General features: G+C 32.8%; 2 protein-coding genes across 2 annotated transcripts; one reads left to right on the top strand and one right to left on the bottom strand.

Moving 5' to 3' along the window:
• The first annotated feature begins 4,847 nt into the window (after positions 1–4,847).
• LOC115720877 (pleiotropic drug resistance protein 2) lies at positions 4,848–20,073 on the top strand. The gene is made up of 20 exons (XM_030650077.2): positions 4,848–5,422; positions 6,338–6,458; positions 6,537–6,625; positions 13,328–13,412; positions 13,531–13,821; positions 13,902–13,992; positions 14,557–15,457; positions 15,547–15,707; positions 15,799–15,902; positions 16,161–16,311; positions 16,404–16,484; positions 16,566–16,702; positions 16,791–17,123; positions 17,211–17,501; positions 17,592–17,675; positions 17,768–17,901; positions 18,162–18,389; positions 18,478–18,649; positions 18,746–19,000; positions 19,410–20,073. The coding sequence occupies exons 1-20, from the start codon at positions 5,058–5,060 to the stop codon at positions 19,677–19,679; spliced, it is 4,344 nt and encodes a 1,447-aa protein (XP_030505937.2). The 5' UTR covers positions 4,848–5,057; the 3' UTR covers positions 19,680–20,073.
• Positions 20,074–22,868: 2,795 nt separating this feature from the next.
• On the bottom strand, positions 22,869–26,602 carry LOC115720881 (proteinaceous RNase P 2). The gene is made up of 6 exons (XM_030650082.2): positions 25,621–26,602; positions 24,779–24,880; positions 24,493–24,668; positions 24,200–24,320; positions 24,023–24,091; positions 22,869–23,395 (listed from the first exon to the last, which is right to left on the bottom strand). The coding sequence occupies exons 1-6, from the start codon at positions 26,521–26,523 to the stop codon at positions 23,138–23,140; spliced, it is 1,629 nt and encodes a 542-aa protein (XP_030505942.2). The 5' UTR covers positions 26,524–26,602; the 3' UTR covers positions 22,869–23,137.
• Between the last annotated feature and the right edge of the window lie 665 nt (positions 26,603–27,267).

Below are 27,267 nucleotides of genomic sequence, written 5' to 3'. Positions count from 1 at the left end.
TAATTAGTGGTAGATTTTTGATTGCAAAAGCTTATGATCAACTCATTTTAAATGGGACTAGGTTTGAAAGTATACAAGTAATTTGGTGTAGGCTTTCGACACCAAAGCATCGATTTATTATGTGGCAAGTGGAGACAATCTTGTCAAGAAACATGTACCCATTATCAATGCGTGTGTGAATGAGTTAAAAAACCCATGAACATTTGTTTTTTAAAAGCCTTTACTCTTGGAGAGTTTTACAGAATATCAAGTAGTGGTTGGGGGAATGTCAATGGTCAAGTTCATTTGAAAATCTTCTTTGTTAGCTGAATGTAAAAAAGCCAAGAGGGTTGTTGATAGAGATTTTTTATGCTCCTAGCGGGTGCCATTTATGGCATTTGGTCAAATTAGAATTTGTGTATATAATCTGTGGTGTTATTTTATCTTTAATTAATAAAATTATATTTTTTTTTTATTAAAAAAAGGTTACCTTTATTTTAGTGGTTGGCTTAGACATGACATAACTTACCTTAACTTAGGTGGGCATGCTTTGACTTGAAACATAGCCTAAACAATTCTTGTATTATATGCACTAACATTATTGTCTATTGAAGAATGAAGAGATAACACTTTTATTTCTTTTTTACACAATTAGGCATATATCTCTAAAAAGGGCATCTTTTTATTGACAAGAATTGATTCTATAAAAAAGTTACAAGTAATCAAATGCAAACATTGTTGATATTTATCATGTTTTCAAAAGATTTAGATTCTATACATATATATACATATTTTTTACAATTTGCCTAAATTTTCACAAAATATAATTTGATACGTGACCTAAAAGTACACATCTTGTTTAAAAATATACATATTTCTCGATAAAAAATAATATTTTTACATTACAAAGAACTAAAATATTAAGTAATTTTATCGCAAAAATTTATTATTTATATTAATAATAATAATTATTATTATAAGCACTTAGAAACTATTTTAGTGTGAGTATATAACAAATAATCCATTTAATTTTCTAGAAGGGGTGGAAATCACTTCAATTCTATTGTGAAAATTGTAAGTAGTTCAAAGTCATGGATCAAAAGTAATCATGATGAATAGTGATTATTTGGGGCCTACAATTTCTTCAAGTTTTCACATAACAATATTTCCTTGGAAGTCATTATTTATTTACTATACTACAAATCTTATTTATTAATGATATTAAAATAAACTCTTACCTAATATTAACTTTTTTTTATATATAATTAATCAAAGTTTACTATAGAATATTAACTCTATAGTGAAAATTGAAGTTGTTTTTATATTAATCAAAGTTTTCACAAAAAAAAAAAATTCATATAAGAGCATTAATTTTACTCATATAAATATATAGAAAGTTTTTTATTTTTATATATACATATAGTAGCGTATATTATTATAGTAGATATTTTATTCTTTTTTATAAATTTAAATAATTTACAATGTAAAAAATAATATTAAATATCTAATTATACTCATATTTTTTTACATATATATATACATCTTAAATTGATTATTTTAAATTTTATTTTTTTAAAAATATAATTACTCAATATTTTTGGAAAACAAATAAGATGTATATTATAATTATAGGGCAAGACTATGGTAGGACCTAGCAAAAATTCCCTACCGGTAGGGAACTTTTTTTGACCATTGATTTTAGATCATGTGGTTATTATGATGTAAGGTGTATACTCTTACGATAGGACTGCTTGTATACGATTAAAACTTTATACATATTATAATAATATTTAATTATATTTATTTTTTTAAAAAATAATATTAATAATTAAAAATTTTATTAATTTTTATTTTGAATTATTTTTTTAAAAGTTATTTTGAATTATTTTTTTTAAAAGTTATTTTGAATTATTTTTATATTGGTATTTATTTTCAAAAAAGAATTATTTTTTCTAAACTCATTTTTTTTGGCTTTTCATAATTTAGTGATGGTTTTTTTTTTTATGTTTACACCTAGTCTTTTCTTTGTTTTTCTTTTAGGCTATGGGTGATTCTGGTGTTATTGACTGTTTTTTCAGTGGTTTTTATTTTGTTATTTGGCTGCTCTTTTGAGACGCCACTTATAAAAAAAATTAATTAATTCGGTTTGATATTATTTTTTCTGCCAAAAAAATTGAGTTTAAGAGAAACAAGTTGGTACGGTTCCAATTAAAGAGCATATAAAATTATTCAAGCGATCCGATATCAGAAGAATTTTTAAAAATAAATATCTATATAAAAATAATTTAAATTAATTTTAGAAAATAATAATAATAATTAAAAAATAAAAATTAATAATTTTTTAATTATTAATATTATTTTATTTTTTAAAATAAATATATTATTAAAATATTATTATAATATGTATAAAGTTTTAATTGTATACAAGCAGTCCTATAGTAAGACTATATACCTTACTTCATAATAACCACAAGATCTAAAATCAACGGTTAGAAAAAAAATTCCCTACCGGTAGGGAACTTTTACTAGGTCCTACCATAGTATTACCCTATAATTATAATATACAACATCATTGAGATATAATTTCTCTAGCTAAGAAAATGACCTACCTAAAAATGTGGATTTTTCTTTTTCTTTTTTCCTTTTGAAAATAAATAATTCAATTGTTGTGGAAAAAAAATGTTTGGATGGATCATGCATGTGTCTATGAGGCTTTACCAATAAAATAGGACCCAATTTGATAAAGTGAAGAATAATAAAGAGAGAAAGAAAAGAACATTCATCCTCACCAAATGTCCCCAAATTTAATAAAAACAAAACAAATAAATGATTAATTAAGATTAGGATTAAGATTGCAACCCTTTACTTTTTGGGTGTAATTATAACGATAAGATCACATCAAAAATCCATTAAGGGTATTTCTTTTTCTTTTTCGTTTCTTTGTCGAAATTCCATTAAGGGTAGTAATAATTTTATTTCCTTCGAAACCATGTTCTATGTTTTATGGTGCTCTTGATTTTTTTAGTCTGTTAAAAATAATCTTTGAATAATTTTCGTATTATAAAATAAATTTTTTGTTAAATTTTGTCACAAATGTCAAATAAAATATTGACAAAGATGGTAGATGTTTAGACTATTTTTACATTAACACTATATGAATATATTTTTTTTAGAATAGACTATTTTAATAAAAGTCATATTTAACGAATTTTAGATAATTTGGATCGTAACCAAATTGTCCGACTCTACTACCATGTCATGTTGCCTTGTTTCTTTCAACCAACTCAATACCTCTTTAACCGTGATAGCTTCAACAAGAATGTCATCAACCACCCCCAACTTACTGCTTGAGCGATAATAATCTGACCAGAAGAGTTTTGCGCCACCAAATCATATTCATACTTATTCTTATTGCTAAAGATAGTTGCATCGACATTGATTTTGATTGTATTACTAACCGGTGCAATCCACTGCTCGTGCCTTTCACCGTCTTGTAAAGAAAACAAAGAGGAATCAAAATGTTATCTTGAACACAACTCTATTGATCAAAACTACCCTTAGCCAACGAAACCACCTCTTTAACAGTCTTATTCTTACCATTCCACACATTGTTATTGTGCAATGACCACAATGCCCATCAAAGCATAACATCTCTATGTTTCATCCCAGAATCCCAACATTGAAATCTATCATAAAGTCATCCCTCCAAATAGTTGTCACCAATTTCTATTACCGAAATACCCACCATCCTCTAGCAAGCAAAAACAAACAAACACCTCACAAGACAATGAGAAATAGACTCTCCAACTCGCATGCACCTTAGATACAACAACGAGGGGAGATGAACATATTTCATGCCTTATTGGACACTGGCCTAATTGGGCACGCGACAATAAACTAAACAGTCATGTTAGCATTCGATTAGCCACCAATCCACCTATAACAAAAATATAATAAAAGTATTTTATAATATTATAAATAGTTTGGGGATTATTTTTAACGCCCTAAAAAAATTTGATGTGCTATAATACATAAATTATAATTTGGAGATAAAAATTCTAAATAGCCAAAATAAATCATAGTTCTTAAAATGTAAAAACAATATTATTTTAGCCTTTAGGTACTTTGTACAAAAAATTTATATATACACAACGAATTTACCCGACTAGGCACTTTTACCATTCAACCATGGATGCAGGGCCGGTCCTGGGCATAGGCGGGCTAGGCCTGTGCCTAGGGCCCACCTAGTCCAGGGGCCCAAAAAAAAATTTGCCCTTTTAAAATTACACAATTTTTTTGCTGATTTTGAAAAATACCATTTTTTTTAAATAAGGGCCCAAAAAATAATTTTTACCTTATAGCCCACTACATTTCAGGGCCGGCCCTGCATGGATGATTAGAAACTTAGCGAGTAAACTAGGTTTTGGTATTCCTTCTAGAGCTTTTATTGGTCAAGGAAAACTTCAATGCTAAATGACATTTCTGGTGCTCCAAGAAAAAGTGATTTTTCACCAATCCTCAAATCCAACCGTTGGATCTAATTACAATCACTCTAACACCAAATCCAACGGCTTAGAAAATCCACTTGTACAATACATGGAAAAAGATTCAAAGTAGGTGATTATAATTCATTTTGAAACGTGAAGGTGAAACCAAAAAAATTAGGCCGCAGTGGAGGAAGGTCTATGTAGTCTGATTTTGACCAAAGACTTCAAAATAAAATATATTTTATTATTTAATTATAAATTTACAAAAAGAAAAAAAAAGTAACTAAAATATTTGAAAAACAGTTAAGTTCAGACTTTAGACAAAGTCACTTTATTTTCCAAGCTTCCCCACTCAAAAGTATTTAAAGCTTTTTCATTTCTTCTCTGTTCTCTGTTCTCTATTCTCATCCCACATTTTCAAGAACAGGACAAAAACAAATAGTAAAAGTGGGGATGATGAGTTTTTCCTAGCTGTAAGGAAAGAAAGCACCAAACTTTGAAGTGGGATAGTTTGGTTTTGATCCAATTTGGACTAAAGTTTTAGTTTTTATAGAGTTTGAGTTGATTTTGAGAGGTGGGGTTTTGTTAAACATGGCAGCTTCTTTGGCCGGAGATGACTTATCCCGGCAAACAAGTAGCCGGAGAAGTTGGAGGTCCGGTAGTGTGAGAGAAATGTGGAATGCCCCGGATGTCTTTCAGAGGAGCGCGAGACAAATGACGGTTGAGGAAGACGAGGAGGAGCTGCGGTGGGCCGCGATAGAGCGGTTGCCTACTTATGATAGGATGAGAAGAGGGATGTTGAGTCAAGTGATGAGTAATGGTAAGATGAGGAGTGAAGAGGTTGATGTTACTAAGCTTGGTAGTCAAGATAAGAAGTTGTTGATGGAGAGTATATTGAGAGTTGTTGAAGAGGATAATGAAAAGTTCTTGAAGAGACTTAGAGCAAGAAGTGACAGGTTGTTTTTTCTTTTCCTTGATTGTGTTTGTGTTTTTGAATCTTTTTGATTGTTTGGTTAGTGTGAAAATGAATTAGTGAAAACATTGAAGGAAGGAGATTGAGTTGGTTTGGATTTATTGATTGATTTCTTTGTTCTTTCTTTATTTGTGTCTTTGATGTTTGATTAACTTGGTTTTTTGGTTAGAAAATGACAAGTAGGATATTGAAAGAAGGAGATTGAGTTAGTTTGGATTTGATGATTGATTCTTTGTTATTTGTATTATGCCATTTATGAGTTTTGAGGTTACTCATGAACTTAGGCTACTTTTGGTTGGAAGGAATGAGAGGCCGACTATGAGATTAAGTCGGCCTTAAAAAAATAAAAATTATTGGGCTTTTTATTAAAATTTTTTTAGTATTTTTGAAAATTACTAAAAAAATATGTATATTTTTAAAGAAAAAAATATTTTTTTAGATCCTTGGATTGGGTGGCTCTAAGTATGGCCTAGTTCGTTTTAGCCCAAACCCGGCCATATGAAATAAAGAAAATTGAATAAAGTAAAATAAAATTTAATATACATACAAAATTATTAATTTAATATACATTTAAGAAAATGTATATACATATATATATTTCTCATTTTGCATTAGAATAGTTATTCCATCAAAATGGTAGAATCAAATTATTGGAATGACAATTTAATACTTTAAAATACAACCAAACAAAAAAATTAAATGAAAATTAATTCATTTCTATTCCATTCTATTTCATTACCCTCCAACTAAATGCAACCTTAGTGGTTTGATTTTCTTATAAATGCAAACTTTTGAGAATTGATTTTGCAGAAATATTGTTTGTCTTTAACATGAAAGCTATAGATTTAGAAATTGAGTTTTAACTTATTTTCATTTTTTCTTTGTTTTTGGACAACAGGGTAGGCATTGACATTCCTAAGGTTGAAGTTAGATTTGAGAATTTATCAATTGAAGGAGATGCATATGTAGGAACAAGAGCTCTTCCAACTCTATTGAACTCTAGTCTCAACATAATTGAGGTACTTAGAAATATTTTCAACACATACCATTTATGCTTTTATTATATGAGTTGTCTAAACTCCAATCTATTATAATAGGGAGCTATTGGACTTCTTGGACTCACTCCATCAAAGAAAAGAGTTGTTAAAATACTCCAAAATGTGAATGGTGTTATAAAACCCTCAAGGTATGTTCACAGTCACTAGTTTCCACACTTTGCTCTATTTGGGATTTTTGCTCTTAGAACTATTACTACTACCAGATCGTGTATGTTTTCACCTGTTAAAAATTTTCCCTGAACTATTCATAATGTTATAATGTAGAATTTTTTTTTGTTTAATAAATCTTAGCCTAGTAACTTTGCTTGAAACTCTCTGTTACAATACTGTAAACTCTGAATATAGCCCTAATTAATTCATGAGAATCAAATAATAGAATATAGATTAGCGGAAGCGTACCGGAGTCCATAGAATCGATCTTTGATTGGTATGATCTTCCAATTTTGCATCAAAACCTTTGAAACCTTATTTTCCTGATGATGGGGATTCAGGAACTCTGTAAAAAAAATGATACGATGCAAAATGGGGACCCATACCTGTTATATTACCAACAGACAAACCTGTTGGCAATATTTTGGACTATTTCTATTTGGCCCCTCATCAATATAGAAATTGTCTAATTGGTATCCACATATTAAAATCATGACAATCATGCCCTTAAGTCATAAACTTTATTCCAAAATAGACCACATAAATTTGACTTATTTATTTGATGACCCAACACACATTTTATATATACAATTGTGACCCTAATTATTTCTAACAATCTCCCACTGGGTCACATATGTAAACATATAAATGTGTTAACCTTATTGAGCTCATAACTTTGTCATCATAACCATAGGCATGTGCAATCTCGTCCATTAACTATATCAACATAGGATCAAAGCGATTTTCGTTGTATCAATCACAACTAAACCCATCAATGGTCACATATATCAACATAGCCAAATGACATAGATCAATCATGATAATGTGGTATGAAAATTACATGCATGGTGATCTATTCATGTCAATTTTCAATTGGTCCTACTTTACTTTATGGAGATCAAAACTTTAGCTTAAATGTACAAAGTGAAATAAACTGAATAACATAATTTCTGATCAGAAAAATATCCAAATACACATGTTTCATGAAACAAATAAAACACACTAAAGACAAACTCCCACTGAATCTAGATGTCCTCATAATCTAAAACACCCATACGAGCAGTGTGCTCATGAAAGACCTTGGGTGGCAAACCCTTAGTAAGGGGGTCTGCAATCATGGAGTTTGTACCTAAGTGTTCTATACAAATCTGCCCACTTTGTACCCTTTCTTTTACAACAAGGAACTTGATGTCAATGTGTTTTGACTTCGTCGAGCTCCTATTGTTGTTGGAATACAATACAGCTGACTTATTGTCACAATACAACTTAAGTGGTCTTTCAATTCCATCCACAATGCGCAGCCCAGTGACAAAGTTTCTCAGCCATATACCATGGTTGGATGCCTCATAACATGCAACAAATTCTGCTGCCATGGTGGATGAAGCTATGAGTGTTTGTTTTGCACTCCTCCATGATATAGCTCCACCACCTAACAGATATATGTAGCCCGAAGTGGATCTCCTACTATCTTGGCATCCCGCAAAGTCAGAGTCAGAGTATCCAATGATCTCAAAGTGATCTGACCTCCTATATGTGAGCATGTACTCTCTTGTTCTCTTCAAATATCTCATAACCTTTTTGGCTGCTTTCCAGTGATCAATTCCTGGATTGCTTAAGTATCTGCCTAACACTCCAACAATGTACGCTATATCCGGACGCGTACAAACTTGAGCATACATAAGACTCCCAACAGCTGAAGCATAAGGAATCTTTTGCATTTCTTGAATTTCAAGGCTTCCTTTAGGGCATTGTTTAAGACAAAATTTGTCTCCTTTAACGACAGGGGTATCACCTGGTCTACAATCTTGCATGCCAAATCGTTTGAGTACTTTATCGATATAGCTCTTTTGTGATAATCCAAGAATACCCCGAGAACGGTCTCGATGTATTTGAATTCCTAAAACAAAAGAGGCGTCACCAAGATCTTTCATCTCAAAATGCTTCGATAGAAATCTCTTGGTTTCGTGCAATAAGCCTATATCATTAGTGGCAAGCAATATGTCATCGACATATAGAACCAGAAATATACACTTACTCCCACTAAACTTATGATACACACAATCATCAACAGCATTCATCTCAAAACCAAATAAGAGAACCACTTGATGAAATTTGTGGTACCATTGACGGGAAGCTTGCTTGAGTCCATAGATGGATTTTTTTAATTTGCAAACCATTTTCTTTGGGTCACCAACCACAAAGTTTTCTGGTTGCTCCATATAAATTGTCTCATCAATGTCGCCATTGAGAAACGCTGTTTTAACATCCATCTGATGTAACTCAAGATCAAAGTGAGCAACAAGTGCCATTATTATCCTGAAAGAGTCTTTCGATGAAACTGGAGAGAAAGTCTCTTTATAATCAATGCCTTCTTTCTGAGTATAGCCTTTTGCTACAAGACGTGCCTTAAACCTCACCACATTACCATTTTCATCCCTCTTGGTTTTAAATATCCATTTACAACCAATTGGTTTTACATCTTGTGGTAATGGGACAACTTCCCAAACTTTATTGTCTTGCATAGACTTATTCTCTTCATTCATGGCATCATTCCACTTTTGAGAGTTAGAACTTTTCATGGCCTGATTAAAGTTGATTGGATCATCTTCCATCATTCCAATGCCATCCTCATGTTCTTGAAGATACACTATGTATTCATCTGGATTAATAGCATTTCTTCTTTCTCTAGTGGACCGTCGCAAAGGCACTTGTTCTTGAGGTTGTTGAGTTTGTACCTCTGGGGTTTGAGTGACTATGTTTGGTTGCTCTTGATCTGAAACTTGATCAATATTAGGAATGGAATCCTGAATATTGTCAAAAGCAACTATTGGAATAGAAATCAACTCATCTTCAAGAGAAGTGGGTGATTCTAAATCCTCCTCAAAAATAAAGTCTTTAACCGTATTTCTCCCCCCAAACTCAATATCCTCAAAGAACTTTGCAGTTCCCGTTTCAAATATATTCTTTACTTTGGGATCATAAAACTTGAAACCCCTGGATCGTTCAGAATATCCAATAAAGTAGCTGCTCACAGTTTTGGGTTCCAGCTTCTTTTCATTTGGCCTATAAGGCCTGGCCTCAGCTGGACATCCCCAAACATGAAAGTGCTTAAGACTAGGCTTTCGCCCTGTCCAAAGCTCATAAGGTGTTTTTGCGTGTTGCTTTAGTTGGTACCCTATTCAAAATGTAGGCCGCCTTGTCTTAAGTGCCTCTCCCAGTGATTCCGGTAAGGTTGAATGATCGATCATACTCCTTACCATATCTTTAAGAGTACGGTTTCGTCTTTCAGCAACACCATTCATGCTAGGAGATCCTGGCATAGTGTACTGTGGGACAATTCCACACTCCTCTAGATATCTGGCAAAAGGTCCTGGACGTTGTTCACCTGATCCGTCATATCTGCCATAGTACTCACCACCACGGTCAGACCTGACTTGCTTTATTCTTTTGCTAAGTTGATTCTCAACTTCAGCCTTAAAAGATTTGAACACGTCCAACACTTGAGACTTTTCATGAAGTAGAAATAGGTACGCATATCTTGAGTAATCATCTATGAATGATACAAAATATCGTTGACCATTCCAAGAAGGTGTAGGAAATGGCCCACAAATATCTGTATGTATCAACTCTAAGACATCGGTAGCTCTTTTCGCACCCAATTTCTTTGTTTTGGTCTGTTTGCCTTTGATGCATTCAATACAAACATCAAAGTACGAAAAATCAATTGAATCTAAAATTCCATCGATACAAGTCGCTCAACTCTATTTCTAGAGATGTGACCTAACCGTTTGTGCCATAAGGAACTTGATTTTTCATAATCCATTTTACGCTTAGTACCACGTGATTCAACATTCAAGGTTTCATTATAAGAAGCAACGGTGTCAAGCAAATATAAGTTGTCATAAACCATAAGAGAACCAGTTCCAACAGTATTTGAATTAATAGATAAACTGAAACAATTGTTTCCAAATGAACAACAATAACCTAATTTGTCCAAACAAGAAACGAAACCAAATTCCGTCTAAATGACTTCCGTACAACAAAAGTATCTATCAAATCCAAATAGTAACGTACTTAATAACAACCTAAAATGCCCTATTGCTTCCACATTTACCGACTTGCCATCTCCCACATAAATGCTTCTTTCGGCATCATTTGGCTTTCGGTAACTCGAGGCAACCGCATGTAGAAACACCGATGTTAGTAGTAGCACCGAATCTAACCACCAAGTGTTTCTTGGTACCGAAGCTAAATTTACCTCGGAAACGTACCAAAGTAAGAAATGTACCTTTCTTTGCTCGCCAAGCAATAAACTTAGCACATTCCTTCTTCATGTGTCCTTTCATGTTGCAAAAGAAACAACCATCGTCACTGTTGGTTTGAGTTTGTTTCTTATGTGCAGGACCTTTATCCTTAGCGGCCCTCATTCTTTCTTTTCTTGCCACTTATCTTTAGAGGTGCTTGCCAAATGAGCACTTTCGGTCTTCTCTTGCTTCAATCTTTCTTCCTCTTGAACACAAAATGAAATGAGCTCATTAAGAGTCCATTTCTCCCTTTGGCGTTATGGCCGACTTTAAATTGATCGAATTGTGGAGGAAGAGAGATAAGCACTAAATGCACAAGCAAGTCATCCGAAAGCTCAAGCTTTAGTGCCTTCAACTTTGAAGCAAGGTGAGACATTTCCATAATGTACTCCCTTATGTTTTCCTTGCCCTTAAACTTCATGGAAATAAGTTTCTTTAAAAGAGTACTTGTTTCCGCCTTATCGCTTTTTGCAAAGCGCTTCTCAATTTCAGCAAGGAAAGTTGTGGCATCGGTGACCTCCTCGGACACCGCACCCCTAAAAGCCTCAGGTATGCCGCGCTTAATGATCATAAGACTCATGCGGTTTGAACGGTCCCACTTCTCATAAATCCTCCTTTGCTCGGAGGTACTAGTATCCGTAAGAGAAGCAGGACGATCCATCCTTAATGCAAGGTCAAGATCCATGCAGCCAAGAACAATAAAAATGTTCTCCTTCCAGTCCTTAAAGTTATTACCATTAAGGACCGGTACCGAATTAAGATTAGCAGATACACTAGCAACAGCTGAAAAGAACAATACAATTTCATAAATAACATGCTCATATAAGAATCCAAATAAAACAATAAATTCAAATATTGGTTAATCCCATCTCAAGATACCAAACACAGCATTAATATTAAGTCTTTGGACAGTAATATTAATTGTAAGCGGTACTCTTGTTGTAGTGATCAAATATTGACAATAAATTATGTCAAACAATATGCAATCTTTGGACTAACATATTATTCACACAAAATTCCTTATAATTGTCACACATTTATCACCACAAACATGCATGAAATTCATCCAAATATTAACTCACCTTTGGGTTAGTTAATAAATTTATGAATTACATACACACCATTATCATAATATTTTTATTAAATTAATCTACACAAAAGAGATCACTTTGGTGATATTTTGTTTCAATTAATTTAATTAAATATTAGATATCTTTAATAAATTTTAAACCAAAATTTGAATTAATTGCTACTGAACATAATTATGCATATATATGAAAACACAATACACAAATATTTTAAATAAATATGTCCGGTATCATATTTACGCATATACTGGAAAAATAATCTTACTGATATTAATAATATATCTATCATCTATACATTACTTTAGGAATTAATAATGAATGAAGTCAGTGCAACAAACAACCACAACCGTATAGATATACTTCATTAATAAAAGATGACTTTTATATATAAATATACTGTGCGGCTGTTCATGGCAGAAATATATTACTGCAAATCAAAAAATTTCAATTGCATCTATTCATAAATGATATATATATGTACACATGATGACTTGGCATATATATATGAATTACACTGACTATAATCAAATAGTTAATTATACCGCCCATGCCATTAAATATCTTAAACGATTGAAAACAAAAGGAGTATATTTAAATATACATATGCGACTGCTATAAATATATATGCGATAGCATAAACGATTGAAAAGATGCAGAATCACATATCGATCAATCGCGCATATATACAACAATTATAACTAATAAAACATGTACTCATCAAATACAAAAAAAATAATAATGGAAGATCAATATCACTATAAATCCTCAAGAATTAATTTAGGGATGCTCTTGATACCACATGTTACAATACTGTAAACTCTGAATATAGCCCTAATTAATTCATGAGAATCAAATAATAGAATATAGATTAGCGGAAGCGTACCGGAGTCCATAGAATCGATCTTTGATTGGTATGATCTTCCAATTTTGCATCAAAACCTTTGAAACCTTATTTTCCTGATGATGGGGATTCAGGAACTCTGTAAAAAAAATGATACGATGCAAAATGGGGACCCATACCTGTTATATTACCAACAGACAAACCTGTTGGCAATATTTTGGACTATTTCTATTTGGCCCCTCATCAATATAGAAATTGTCTAATTGGTATCCACATATTAAAATCATGACAATCATGCCCTTAAGTCATAAACTTTATTCCAAAATAGACCACATAAATTTGACTTATTTATTTGATGACCCAACACACATTTTATATATACAATTGTGACCCTAATTATTTCTAACACTCTCTTCATTAACTTTTTTTTTCACTCTTCACTTTCAGGTTGACACTGCTTCTTGGGCCTCCTGGTTCGGGAAAAACAACATTGCTACGCGCTCTTGCTGCAAAACTCGACGATGATTTAAGGGTATGTTTCGGTTTTTCTCAGTTTTATAATGTATTAGTTCAAGTTTAGTGTGTTAGAAGGTTTACAAGTTCTGTCTCTTCCTTCATTTGAACTAAAATATTGGGATTTTGACAAACAGGTAACTGGACAAGTAACCTACTGTGGCCATGATCTTAAGGAATTTGTACCTCAAAGAACCTCTTCTTACATTAGTCAACATGATCTTCACTATGGTGAGATGACAGTTCGCGAAACATTGGATTTCTCGGGGCGATGTCTTGGTGTTGGAACTAGATATGACTTGTTGGTAGAGTTGTCTAGGAGGGAGAGATCAGCTGGAATCAAACCAGATCCTGAGATTGATGCTTTCATGAAAGCAACTGCTATGGAAGGCCAAGAAACCAATTTGATCACTGATTATGTTCTAAAGGTTTGTTACTTTCATTGCTCAATATCTTTTATTTTTTCTTTTGTTCAAATCTAACATGTTTTATTTTTGAAAATTTTCAGATTCTTGGGCTAGATATCTGTGCAGATATTATGGTTGGTGATGACATGAGAAGGGGCATCTCCGGTGGACAAAAGAAGCGTGTAACAACCGGTATGTAGGGGGCTAGGGGTTGTTCACTGATTGGTTTGGTCTGGATTTTTTTCGAACCAAACTAGTATTACAGTTTTTGAAAAATTCAAAACCAAAAATGCTCAAAGTAAACCAATCCACTTAAAAACAGATTGATTTGGTTCAAAATTTATAATACATAAATTACAATAAATAAAAATAGTGTCAATATTTTGTCTAATATTGCTCTCAAACATCAATATTTCATTAAAAAGACAAAGACAACATATTAAGTAAATGTAAAAGAATTAAGTGATTTGGTCTGATTTGAGCCGCTAGCGAAAATTCTAAAACCATGACTGTACCAGAGAATTATAGAGCTGTTTGGATTAACAAAACCATTAACATTGGATTCATTTGTTTCGGTTTGAAATGGTTTTAGTCTGGATTGGTTGGGGTTTGGTATGGATTGTATGAACAACCCTGTATGTGGCGGCCTTACATTATGGAGACTTGGCCAATGAAGTTGTTCATGTTTGTTGTTAAGGTGTAAAATGTATTCATAAACAACTCTAATTGGAATTACCTTTGATTGGTATCATGCAGGAGAAATGTTGGTTGGACCAGCAAAAGCATTTTTCATGGATGAAATATCAACAGGATTGGACAGTTCAACAACCTTTCAGATTGTCAAGTTCATGAGGCAAATGGTTCATATTATGGATGTTACAATGGTCATCTCTCTGCTGCAGCCTGCACCCGAAACATATGATCTTTTCGATGACATTATCCTTCTTTCTGAAGGTAAAATCGTATACCAAGGGCCTCGTGATAATGTTCTCGAATTCTTCGAGTATATGGGATTCAAATGCCCTGATAGGAAAGGAGTTGCTGACTTTCTACAAGAAGTTACTTCCAAAAAGGACCAAGAACAGTACTGGTTTAGAAAGAACCGACCTTACCAATACATCTCGGTTATTGAATTTGCTAGTGCCTTCAACACCTTTCATGTTGGTCTAAGGCTCTCAGAGGATTTGAGAATTCCATATGATAAAAACTCAACTCATCCTGCTGCACTAGTGAAAGAAAAATATGGTATTTCCAATAAGGAACTCTTCAAGGCCGGGTTTTCAAGGGAATGGATGTTGATGAAGCGAAACTCTTTTATCTATATTTTCAAGACTACTCAAATCACAATCATGGCTATAATTGCTCTGACTGTGTTCTTAAGAACAGAAATGAAAACCGGTCGTGTGGAAGATGGATCAAAGTTTTGGGGAGCACTGTTTTTTAGTCTTATTAATGTCATGTTTAATGGGATGGCTGAGCTTGCCATGACAGTTTTCCGACTTCCTGTGTTCTATAAACAAAGGGATTCATTGTTTTACCCTGCTTGGGCATTTGCATTGCCAATTTGGGTTCTGAGGATTCCCATTTCATTTTTGGAATCAGGCATTTGGATCATTCTTACATACTATACAATTGGTTTTGCACCTTCTGCTACAAGGTAATGGCGAAAATCTCAACATAACTCTCATTGAAACATAATTGAATGAGAATTCTCATCATTTGATTGTTTTTCTTCAATATTTACAGGTTCTTTAAACAGTTCTTGGCCTTTTTCGGTGTCCATCAGATGGCACTTTCCTTGTTTCGTTTCATTGCAGGCCTCGGAAGAACTGAGGTTGTTGCAAATACAATTGGATCTTTTTCATTACTATTGGTGTTTGTTCTTGGTGGTTACATTGTTGCCAAAGGTTAGAATTTTCTTTCCATTGTGAAAATATTTCATCATTGAATACATTGATTTTCATTAAGGAAACTACTTTTTTTTTTCTTGGTGTATAGATGACATTAAGCCATGGATGATTTGGGGCTACTATGTTTCTCCTATGATGTATGGACAAAATGCCATTGCCATTAATGAATTTCTTGACAAAAGATGGAGTGCAGTAAGTTCCCAAATCTCTCCTCAAAATTCTTAGTGTGATTTTGTTTTCGAAATCCTTAGGCGTTGTTTGGTATGATGCAATGTTTTCATAGGAATGACAATATTTCACATTCCCATGTTCGGTATGAGTTTCCATATAATCATATTCTTAGCTTTAATATTCTTATTAATCAGATTATTTTGAACTCCTCATACCAAACGTCCCGTTATAGTTTTCTCTCCATTTAAGATAACTTGGGTTTTTTCATCTCTTTTACAGCCTAGTGGAAACTCCACAGTTGGGAAAGTCCTTTTAGATCAAAGAGGCCTTTTCAAGGAAGAATATTGGTATTGGATTTGTATTGGAGCACTCATTGGATTTTCTCTTCTATTCAATGGACTCTTTATTGCAGCATTGACCTATTTAAGCCGTAAGAAGATCATCACTTTTTTTTTATTTCCAAATGATTATTTCAAATCATTCAACTTTTGACATACTTGTTTTCTTTTGATTCAATTCCAGCTTTTGGTGATACTAAAACTCTCATTATTGATGATGAATCCGAAAAGAAAACAAGGCGAAAATCGACATCCAATGCAGAAGGTTAGCTAACTAAACTCGAAATTCTATTGTATTTCTCTACAAAGTTATTTTTCATAACTGATTTTCAATAAAAACTTATAGGTATTGATATGCAAGTGAGGAACAATCATGGTATTGAAAATGCTGCAAATAATCGAGTCAATCGGGGAATGGTTTTACCTTTCCAACCTCTTTCACTTGCTTTCAACCATGTCAACTACTATGTTGACATGCCTAATGTAAGCCAAAATTTCCTTAAGATTACTTTTTAACAAAAATACACTCAATGCAATCTTACTTAAAGTACAATCTTTTTGTCATTATCAGGAAATGAAGACTCAAGGAATTGAAGAGAGTCGTCTTCAATTGCTACGAGATGTTAGTGGTGCTTTCAGGCCTGGTGTTTTGACAGCCTTAGTCGGTGTCAGCGGTGCTGGTAAGACTACATTGATGGATGTCTTAGCAGGAAGAAAGACCGGTGGATACATCGAAGGAAGCATAAGCATTTCTGGTTTTCCAAAGAACCAAACAACATTTGCTCGAGTCAGCGGTTACTGTGAGCAAAATGACATTCACTCACCTCATGTCACTGTCTACGAGTCCCTCTTGTACTCTGCTTGGCTTCGTCTTTCTTCTGATATCAGTAAAGAAAAACGAAAGGCATGTCACTTCAACTGTTGACAACATAGAAAACAGTTAGAACATTATGCATAGTTTTGTTTAACTATAGTTTTTTGTTTCTTATAGATGTTTGTTGAAGAAGTTATGGATTTGGTTGAACTCAATCCATTAAGGAATGCTTTAGTAGGACTTCCAGGAGTAGATGGACTCTCAACTGAGCAGAGAAAGAGGCTCACTATTGCTGTAGAGTTGGTTGCTAATCCCTCAATCATCTTCATGGACGAGCCTACTTCGGGTCTTGATGCTAGAGCAGCTGCTATTGTCATGCGTACGGTGAGAAACACTGTGGACACAGGAAGAACTGTTGTATGCACAATTCACCAACCGAGCATAGACATCTTTGAAGCTTTCGATGAGGTATAATTCGAATTCTAATTGCTTCCATCTTTACCATATTTCGTTATGATTGTTGTGACAAGTTAAATTTGACATTGCTTTACTTTGTAGCTTTTCTTGATGAAAAGAGGAGGACAAGTTATTTATGCTGGAGAACTTGGTCGCCATTCACATAAACTTGTTGAATATTTTGAGGTTTGTTACCATTCTACCACAAGATTGATTCCACTTCAGTACATTATTAAACAATTAGTTTGACTCTAAATCCAACAATGGAAATTTTGCAGGCTATACCGGGTGTTTCTAAGATCAAAGATGGTTACAATCCCGCTACCTGGATGTTGGATGTTACCTCCACTACGGCTGAGACTCAACTTAACGTCGACTTTGCAGAACTTTATGCCAACTCTAATCTCTATAGGTAAGTACAATGCAACTTTCATCATTTTCATCACCACTTTTCACCTGCTTCGTTTCATGTATCTTAATATTATGAGTAGACAGATCCGAACCAATCCAGTCCAATCCAATTACAGAAAATTCGATATCCAATTACAATTGAACTAATTGGATACACTTTCAAAATTTGCTTAAAAACCAATCCAGTCCAGTTACATATTTAAATTTCATTTTTATTGTTGCATGTGTTCATAGTATCATCATTCCTTTTGTGAATTTTAGGCGAAATCAAAGACTTATCAAGGAGCTAAGTACCCCACAGCCGGGCACCAAAGACCTCTATTTTCCCACCCAATACTCAACAAACTTTTTCACTCAATGCAAGGCTTGTTTTTGGAAACAACATTGGTCATATTGGAGGAACTCTAAATTCAATGCCATAAGATTCTTTATGACAGTTATGATTGGTACCTTATTTGGAGTAATCTTCTGGGACAAAGGCACCAAGTTGTAAGTACCTTACTAGCTATTACAACTACATTTTATATGTTTTCTATGGCTTAACCTTATATTGCAAACTATATTTGCTTGTTAACAGAGGTACTCAAAAGGACTTGATCAATCTTTTGGGAGCTACATATTCTGCAATTCTTTTCCTTGGAGCAAGCAATGCCTCTGCTGTACAACCTGTTGTTTCGGTTGAGAGAACAGTCTTTTACCGCGAAAGAGCAGCTGGGATGTACTCAGAATTGCCATATGCATTTGCTCAAGTAAGGCATTGAAATTATATAAACATATTTATCTACAAAATCTTAATTCACTTCCTTCTATATCTGATGTTGATTCCTATAAAATCTGTGGTGCAGGTAGCTATTGAAACAATATATGTTCTAATCCAAACCTTCATATACAGCATGATTCTGTACTCCATGATTGGTTATGATTGGACATTTGTGAAGTTTTTCTACTTCTACTACTTCATCTTCATGTGTTTTACATACTTTTCCATGTACGGTATGATGGTTGTCGCCTTGACCCCCGGTCATCAAATCGCTGCAATTGTTATGTCTTTCTTCCTTAGCTTCTGGAACTTGTTCTCTGGTTTCATGATTCCCAGACCGGTATGTGATCCAAACCCAAGTTTCTTTTCATCTCTTGTCAATATTCATTTGATACCCTGTGTTTTCTCGAAGAACAAATTTGGTACCCTTAAAAGTGAAATTTGATCATATCAATTTAAGTATATGTAATAATTAAATTTGAATTTAAAACTCGTATAATTGAAGATTTGATTGTATTAGTAAATTTGTTTGATCAAATCTGAATTCAAAGTACCTAACATGTATGCTTTCAAAATACTAAGTATCAGATGAGGATCATTGGAAACATACAGGATACCAAACTTATATTTAGATAAAACTCGGGATACCAAACGAGTACACACCCTTATTTTTTTTTTAAGTGACATGATAATTCTCTTTAGTGGCTGCATTTTTCACTAAAAACTCATTTGCAATCTTTGCTTTGCAGCTCATCCCGGTGTGGTGGAGATGGTACTACTGGGGCTCTCCGGTTGCTTGGACAATCTATGGAATTTTCGCATCACAAGTTGGTGATGCCACCACAAATGTTGAACTTTCAGGTGGTAAAGTGATGAGGGTGAATGATTTTCTCAAAGATAACTTGGGCTATGATCATGACTTCCTTATCCCTGTGGTGGTTGCTCATGTCGGTTGGGTTCTTCTCTTCTTCTTCGTCTTCGCCTATGGTATCAAGTACCTTAACTTCCAAAGGAGGTGATCAAACTTCATTGTTGTTTAAAGCACATAGAGATAGGATAGTTGAGAGCAAAATACTATACATATAACATATGTAGTCCAAAAGGGCAACAGAAATTTGTTGCCAAGTTTGTTGTTTTTCTTTCTTTTTCTTATATAGCTTGTCAATTGTTTATTTGTAAGTGTTTTCTTTAACTTGATCTTTGTTTATACTTTCATACCTTCGTATAGTTTAATGTTTTTATCTTTCCATAAAAAGGTTATGTATTAATTTTTTTTTTTTTTGACATTCGAGTAGGGGGATTTGAACTTAGGACCTCCTCACAAAGAGGAGAAGTGTGAAACCATTAGGCTATATCTATGTATTGTTAAACATTCAATTATATGGAAGAAAAGTAAAAGTGTTGCTTTAGGCATATGTGCACCTAATTATCAATAGTTAATGAGCATTGTTGTGAGGCACCAAGGTGCTTAGCACTACTATAAAGTGACGTTTTATAATCGGTTAGTGGTTTTTTATAATCTTATTAAAGTAAAATATGTGAGACTTGATATCGAATTACATCAATAACGATATTACACATCACAAGGATACTAAGCACCATAGGTGCCCTTTAGCATTTCTCATAGATAATATGATGTTATTTTTCTCAAGAGCTCTTTTTGCTGTAAACAAAAAGGCCTCCTAAAAATCAAAGTGATCTATTCAATCTCCATGATTCAATTTCATTTAGAATTCTACTACTACAAATCTTAAAAAGGATGAATATCTTAAGAAAATAAGCATATTTTATCACGAAATGTAATGTCTGAACTCAATTAGTGATAAGTGTTATTTTGCGTTATGTTTAGGTTGCATTTTAGGTTTATTTTAATTGTTTTTATGTCATTTAGCGTATTTTTACGCTTGAGTTTGCTTATTTTTTAGGTCATAATAAATAATGAAGAATTAGAACAAATTGAAAAAAAATACTTGAAAATAGAAGAAAAATATAAGTTTCGGTGTCTCAAAAGTAGTCTTGAAGAATTTTGTAAAACTCTAATGAATTTTCGGAGCTAAAATTTAAAAGTATGAAAGAAAGTAATAGAGTCTCAAATGCGGTTTGTAGCAAGATATTTTGGAGTGTTTTAGTCTCACATGGACTATGAATGAATTTTGACCATCACTAAACGAGATATAATGATCTTTATCTTTCTAAAGGTACACCAAACAAGATTTTTAACTTTTAAGTATAGCATGATCTTTTATTGATGAAATTTGCACGTTTTCCATAGTTTATTGGATTCTGATCTTCTTGTTGAACATTAACTAATTGAAATTGACCTTTAATTTTGGCTTGTGTTATACACTTAGGACATGACTTCTTTCTTGGGTGTTAGGAATTCTTTAGTGTCATCATCAAAATGGGGAGGAACACAAGGATAGTTTATCTCTATTGTACTTATATGGAATATATTAACATTAAATTCAGAATTCCCATCATATCTAAACATGAGGATGTAGCCTCCTTTTAGCTTATATGAAACTGTTACAAAACAAAAAAATAAAACGAAAGAAGGAGAAGAAGAATAGAGAGAATTTCTTATTATCTGAACAGTGGATACAAAGCATAATGAGTGAGCTTTATATATAGCTCAGGCTCAAGAAAGATACAAGGCAGAAGTCGCTTATACAGCTAGGACAGCTAACTAATATAACTAACTTTAACTAACAACTAGACCTAAAACCAGAAAAAAATAAAAATTAGTAAAACTAACAGCAGTAGTACAACTCAGCACTTAATAGAAACTTCTACATTCTAAATAGATATTAAAATTGAATAAAATAGATAATATTTTATTAAAATAGAAAAGAATAGATAATAAAATCGAATAGAATATATAATATTTTATTTAAATAGAAAAGAATAGATAATGTGGTAGAAGAGATTGTATAAATTTGTTATATGAAAAAAAAATAATAAAGAATGGCAAAATAAAATTTTAAAGATTGGTAAGGAGTGTGAATAAATTAATTCGTTATTTTTAAATATTCAATTAGATAAGATTGGTTGTTGGATGAGATATCTAAGTATATATGAAAATTATGATTAAAATTTGATTTTTTTTTACCGTATTGGATAAATATGAATCATTCTAATAAAAATAACCAGTTTATTCCAACATTCTATTAAATTTTTATTGGTTTAGATGATTGATATTAATAAGACAAATTAATTATGAATTCAAAATTTAATATTGGATGTGGTTTAATGAGCACTTTTTTTTATAAAATATTGAATGTGGTTTGATGAGCACATTTTTTTTTCATAAAGATATATTTTCTATGTTTTAATTACAATTTTTTACAACCTTGACTTTTTATATAGTCTTACAAGTTTAATTTTCAAAAATATAATTTTAAAGTTATAATTACAAATATACGAATTCTCATTTTTTAAAAAACAAAAAAAAGTGTGAAAAAACAACTATAAGAAATAACTAAAAATCAATCTCGTGACAACTAGAAAATATTTATAAATAAACTAAAGGACAACAAAAAAGAGCGAGAAAATCACTATTATGACAACTATAAATAAACTACAAAATAACTCAAAAAAATATCGAACAATTTATCCTTCTAACGATCATATTTTTGTAAAAAAAAAAAAGTTCAAACCGTAAAAATAATATATTTTTCTGTGTTATGTTTTTTCTTAAAAAAAATTCTTAATATTATTTTTTTAGTGTAGCGTAATAACATTACATATCAACTAATAAATTAGGAGTCTTAGGTTGAAACCCACTCTCTCCTTTTTTCCACCCTTAGTGGCTTAAATTCTTCACATTTTAAGTGTATTAGGTAAAAATTTTGGAGTTTTTTCATAAATTAGTTTTCTTATATTTTATTTACATTTACACCTATACGATTTTTACTTTTTTTTTTCTTTTATAATTATACAAATTTAATTTTTCAAAAATATAATTTTAAATTACCAAAATGCATTTTTCCAACAAAAAATGAAGTGTAAGCATACTATGCATATTATTAGGTGTAAAAGTTCATTATTCTCAGTTAAAAATCACCTAATTCAACTTTTTTACTATGAACCTCACTCTTGGTGCCCATCATCAATTAAAAATAGTAATAAAAAAAATTAAAGAAAAATCAACCCCAATAACAGAATTTTCATCACCTTATAAATTCTGAAAAGAAAAAAAAAATCCAAAGTTGAATATAAGAAATTAAGAATAATTATAAACCATTTTCTACAACATTTGCAGTATAAGAAGCTAGTATTACACAAAATACAATAGAGGACATAACATGAAGGAACAGAGTTAAGTGCTGGCAGAGACCATTGCCGCTCTAACCGAAAAACTGAAAATAGGGCAGTGTCATCATCGTCATCATCAGGCACCTCATAACTGTCAGCTGTAGTCTCACTCAACATTCATGAAAGTTAGTCTCCATTCAAATATTTCAGTTAGAAATGTATATTAAGATCTCTCTTTTCTTTTGCCTGTCACGGCTACATTTTCGTTATCACATGTTTGCGATGAATCCATGTTGTCATGTGAAGTCGTTGACGTGCATGATCTCAGTAGTTTATCGTCGCAGCTGAGATTGTTGCTCTTCTGAAAAGTCTCTTTATTCTGCAGAACTTCACTCGACCGTGTAATGCACAACCATTTTTTTTCAGATTCTTCGGTGCAGTCACCAGCTATAGGAACATGCCATGTTCCTTTCTCTGATTCCTGAAACAGAGTTGGTAAAACTCCATGTCAAGAATTAAACAAAACAGTTTCTCTCTGATTATCAAAATTAGCATTGAACCAGTTTTAAAAATATATCAAAATTAGAAACTAACATGGGATGAAAATTCTAAATGGAAATTTGCAGGAAGGGCAGGCCATTCCCAATGAAATTTGTTGTGTTTAACTCCGATAATTAGAAAGTAAATTTCACTGTGTCTTTCTCCCATAAAAGTCTTCACCGTTCAATTTAATTTTTCAACAATAAAAATTTAGAACGATCAAAATTTATGCAGAGCTAATTTGTTTTTAAACTAAGAATCCCGACTAACCCTGTAATATTTGGGAACCAGCAGCCTAGGAGCCCAACCAAAATAACATAATACACCCTATATACCGGTGCAAATAAATATCGGTTCCCACATACGTTCATATTTTATTTCCCCCCGAAAAGTAAAGCCCAGGAAAACTGTTTTCAAACAACTTGCATTGTAATTTGTTAATTATAAGAGTGCCAAGTAAAATCACAAAGACCCAACTATCACAATGCAGCTACACAAACCAAATTGGAATTATATTAAATAACAAGAAAGTAAAAATAAAAATCACAAGACCAACTATAACTGGTACCTGAATAACAGAAGAGTATAACGGTGGCATCTGAAGTTGCAACGTACCTTTAGCAAAGGTATATTTAACCTATAACAACGTAAAAGAAGCATATTAAAGCAAACATAATTTTAGAGTGATCTCTTTACTATACAGATAGCAAACATTATATCACATGAATGTTCTAAGTGCACGTACTTGATGTCTTTCCTTCCACTTAAGGAAGAAACTGCTGCCAAGAAGCTCAAAAATGTGATCGCGCATCTCATCATTAGTTACAAGCAAGCACTTGAGTTTCACTGTTGCATAGAGCCAATACCTAAATAAATAAAACAACAATACAGAAAAAACACTTGGCATAAGAACATGAAAAAGAGAAGCCTTTGAAACAATAATCGACATTCCCTCAACAAAGCAAAGATTAATAAGTATTATGCCATGAAATAAAATTGCAAAAAGTTTCACTGAGCACTCCCAAGGCAGGTTCTTACCAATCATCATTGGAGCCATTCGGCGTCGTATAGAGAATACCTTTGTCCACCCACTCATCAACAAGCTTTCTGTAAGAAGCATTCTCCAAAAGTGCACGAGAACGTTTATTGTGCAAGATAACAAGTGGCCATTTCTTTCCGCTTCTATTATACAATTCTTTTACAACAGCATCAAGCTGTTGTTTAGTAAAATATAAAGAAAAATGAGTGATTTCGAAATAACTGTTAGCATAATGAAAAAAGAAACAATGGAGCTGATGAACAACCCAAAAGACAGTTCTATAACCTGTGAAACACTGAAACCACCATCTGCAAAATTTTGTTGGTAGAGGCCAACATTTGCTCCATCCACAATAGCTTCATAATCACCATGTTTCTCTAACCAATCCTTTAATACGTAAATAAAAAAACATAAATAAAAGATCAATACGAGACGGTAAAAAACGAGAATAACAAGAACATAAAAACAAAACAATTCAAACCAGAAGCAAATTACATATGCCCCAAAATACACCAATGAGCAATGAACAACAAAAGGAAAGAACTTAATAAAGATTACAGTTAAAAAATTTAGTCACTATTGAGTTCTCTTTTAACACTTGTTCATGCTGAAATAACTAATCAAAATAAACATTATAAAGGGAAAAGAACCCTCCCATTTCTGTTCCTCAATTAAATGAAAAACAATCGTACATAAACAAATATCTTTACTAAGATAGAAGCTTCAAATCTAACAATTTTAGCTATTTCAACTAGATTTCATACTCTACTCATAAAATTCAAGTATTATGCAATTCAATAAAAACTAGAGCTTTATTTTCTCCGTTTCTTGACATAATATAAAAACTGAAAAACTCTAAACAGCATAATAAAGATAACAAATCCAAAACCAATGCTAATCTGAAATTTCACTGAAATTTGACATAACCTCCCTATTAAGATTTAGTCACTATAAGTTTTCTTTTATCACTTGTTCATGTTGAAATAACTAATCCAAACTAACAACTTTATCCATTTCAACCAGATTTCATACTCTACTCATAAAATTAAAGTATTACACAATTCAACTCAAACAATAATATGAAAACACAAAACTCTAAACATAACAAATCCAAAACCTTTGCTAACCTGAAATTCACTGAAATTCGACATAACCTCCCTTTCCATAGCCAATGAAGCCATAGACTTAGCAAATCTCTCAGTCTCATTATCATCAATATCAACACAAAACAACTTCTCCCCACAACAACAACAATTCCCACTCAAACCAATTCTTGTTCTATTCACAACCCAATCTCCTTTCCCAATCCAACCAAGCCCGTGCCACCCGCCCCCGTTCCTCGAAACCGCCTCTTCAATCTTCCCCACCTCCGAATTCACCTCACCAACCTCACAACCCTTCTTTCCTTTAAACCAATCCTCAATAATCTTAGCCGTAGCTTCACTAACCACTCTCACCAAACTTCTCAACTTATGCAAATACTGATAAACCCTCTCTTCTCTTCCAGTCTCCGAGCTCACCTTCAACAATGCAGCTAGCTCCGGTTCCTCTGCGGTCACCCCCACAGAACACATGTGTTCCTCCACTTCATAAGCTTTCTCAGCTTCCAACTTCTCACAGAAACAATACAATGCCGGGTCGTACGTTCTCAACCTCGGCAACGCGTTGTACTCGCCCATTCGCTTAACCAACCCGAAAGCATAATCTCCGTCGCCTTTCGCGGCGGCGAGCCGAGCCACTGCAGTGAGAGTGGCCTCGTTGGGAACAATGCCGATCGAAGACATCTGATCGAAGATGTGGAATCCATTCTCCAAAGCTAAAGCTTTCAGAGATGGGTCGGTGACGGAGTTTGAGCAGAGGTAGAGGAGGGCATTGAGGTTGTGGTGATTGAGTCGAGTGTTGTTGGCGATTGCGGATTTGTATAGTGAAATTGCGCCGTGTAAATCTTTGTTTTTGGAGCAGAGATTGAGATCGCTGTGGAATTGGGTTTCTGGGGTTTGATTCTTCTTCTTCTTCTTTGGGGTACCCATAATAATAAATTAGGGCTTTTTTTTCTTTTGAAGAAAAGCTTAAAACCCTATTAATGGCGGAACGAAAAGAGTGGGGTTTAGTAGGCTCTACTATATATACACTTGGGGATCTGACGTGGTAATTATTTTCTACTAAAAATAAAAAATCACTAATTATTTAAGACTAATTATGATTTTTGCCCCCTGAATTTTGACATGTACCAAATCATGGCTCCTGAAATTTTAAGGTCGTTAAAAATGCTCCTTGAATTCTTGGGATTGTTAGATTTAAGGACTTTTGTCTAATTTCATTCAATTTTACTATTTCAGTGATTGTTTATATACAAAACCAAACTCCCCAGACTTTGATATCTACCAAAACATGTCCCTCGAATATTGACATGTACTAAATTATGACCCCTGAACTTTCATCCATGTTAGACTTTTTTAATAAAATTGAAAAAAAATCTTTAAATCCAAAAATCTCAATAGTTCAAGGGGTATTTTTAATGACCTTAAAAGATTAGGGGCATAATTTGGTACATGCAAAAATCCTAATTAGTCATTATTTAAAAGATTTTATCATATAATTATTTTAAAAAATAAAATATAATTAATAATTTACAATATAAATACTTAAATTTAAAACCCTTCCGAACAAAAAAAGAGTGAGATTTAGCATTCTCACGTGGTGATTATTTTCTACCAAATAAAACATCGGGGAGTTAATTATTTAAAAGATTTTTTCATAATTACTCAAAAAAA

This window comes from Cannabis sativa, chromosome 2, assembly GCF_029168945.1.
Source record: "Cannabis sativa cultivar Pink pepper isolate KNU-18-1 chromosome 2, ASM2916894v1, whole genome shotgun sequence".
NCBI lineage: Eukaryota > Viridiplantae > Streptophyta > Magnoliopsida > Rosales > Cannabaceae > Cannabis > Cannabis sativa.
The sequence above is the reverse complement of the archived record's forward strand: the minus strand, read 5'-3'. Positions and strand labels throughout refer to the sequence as shown.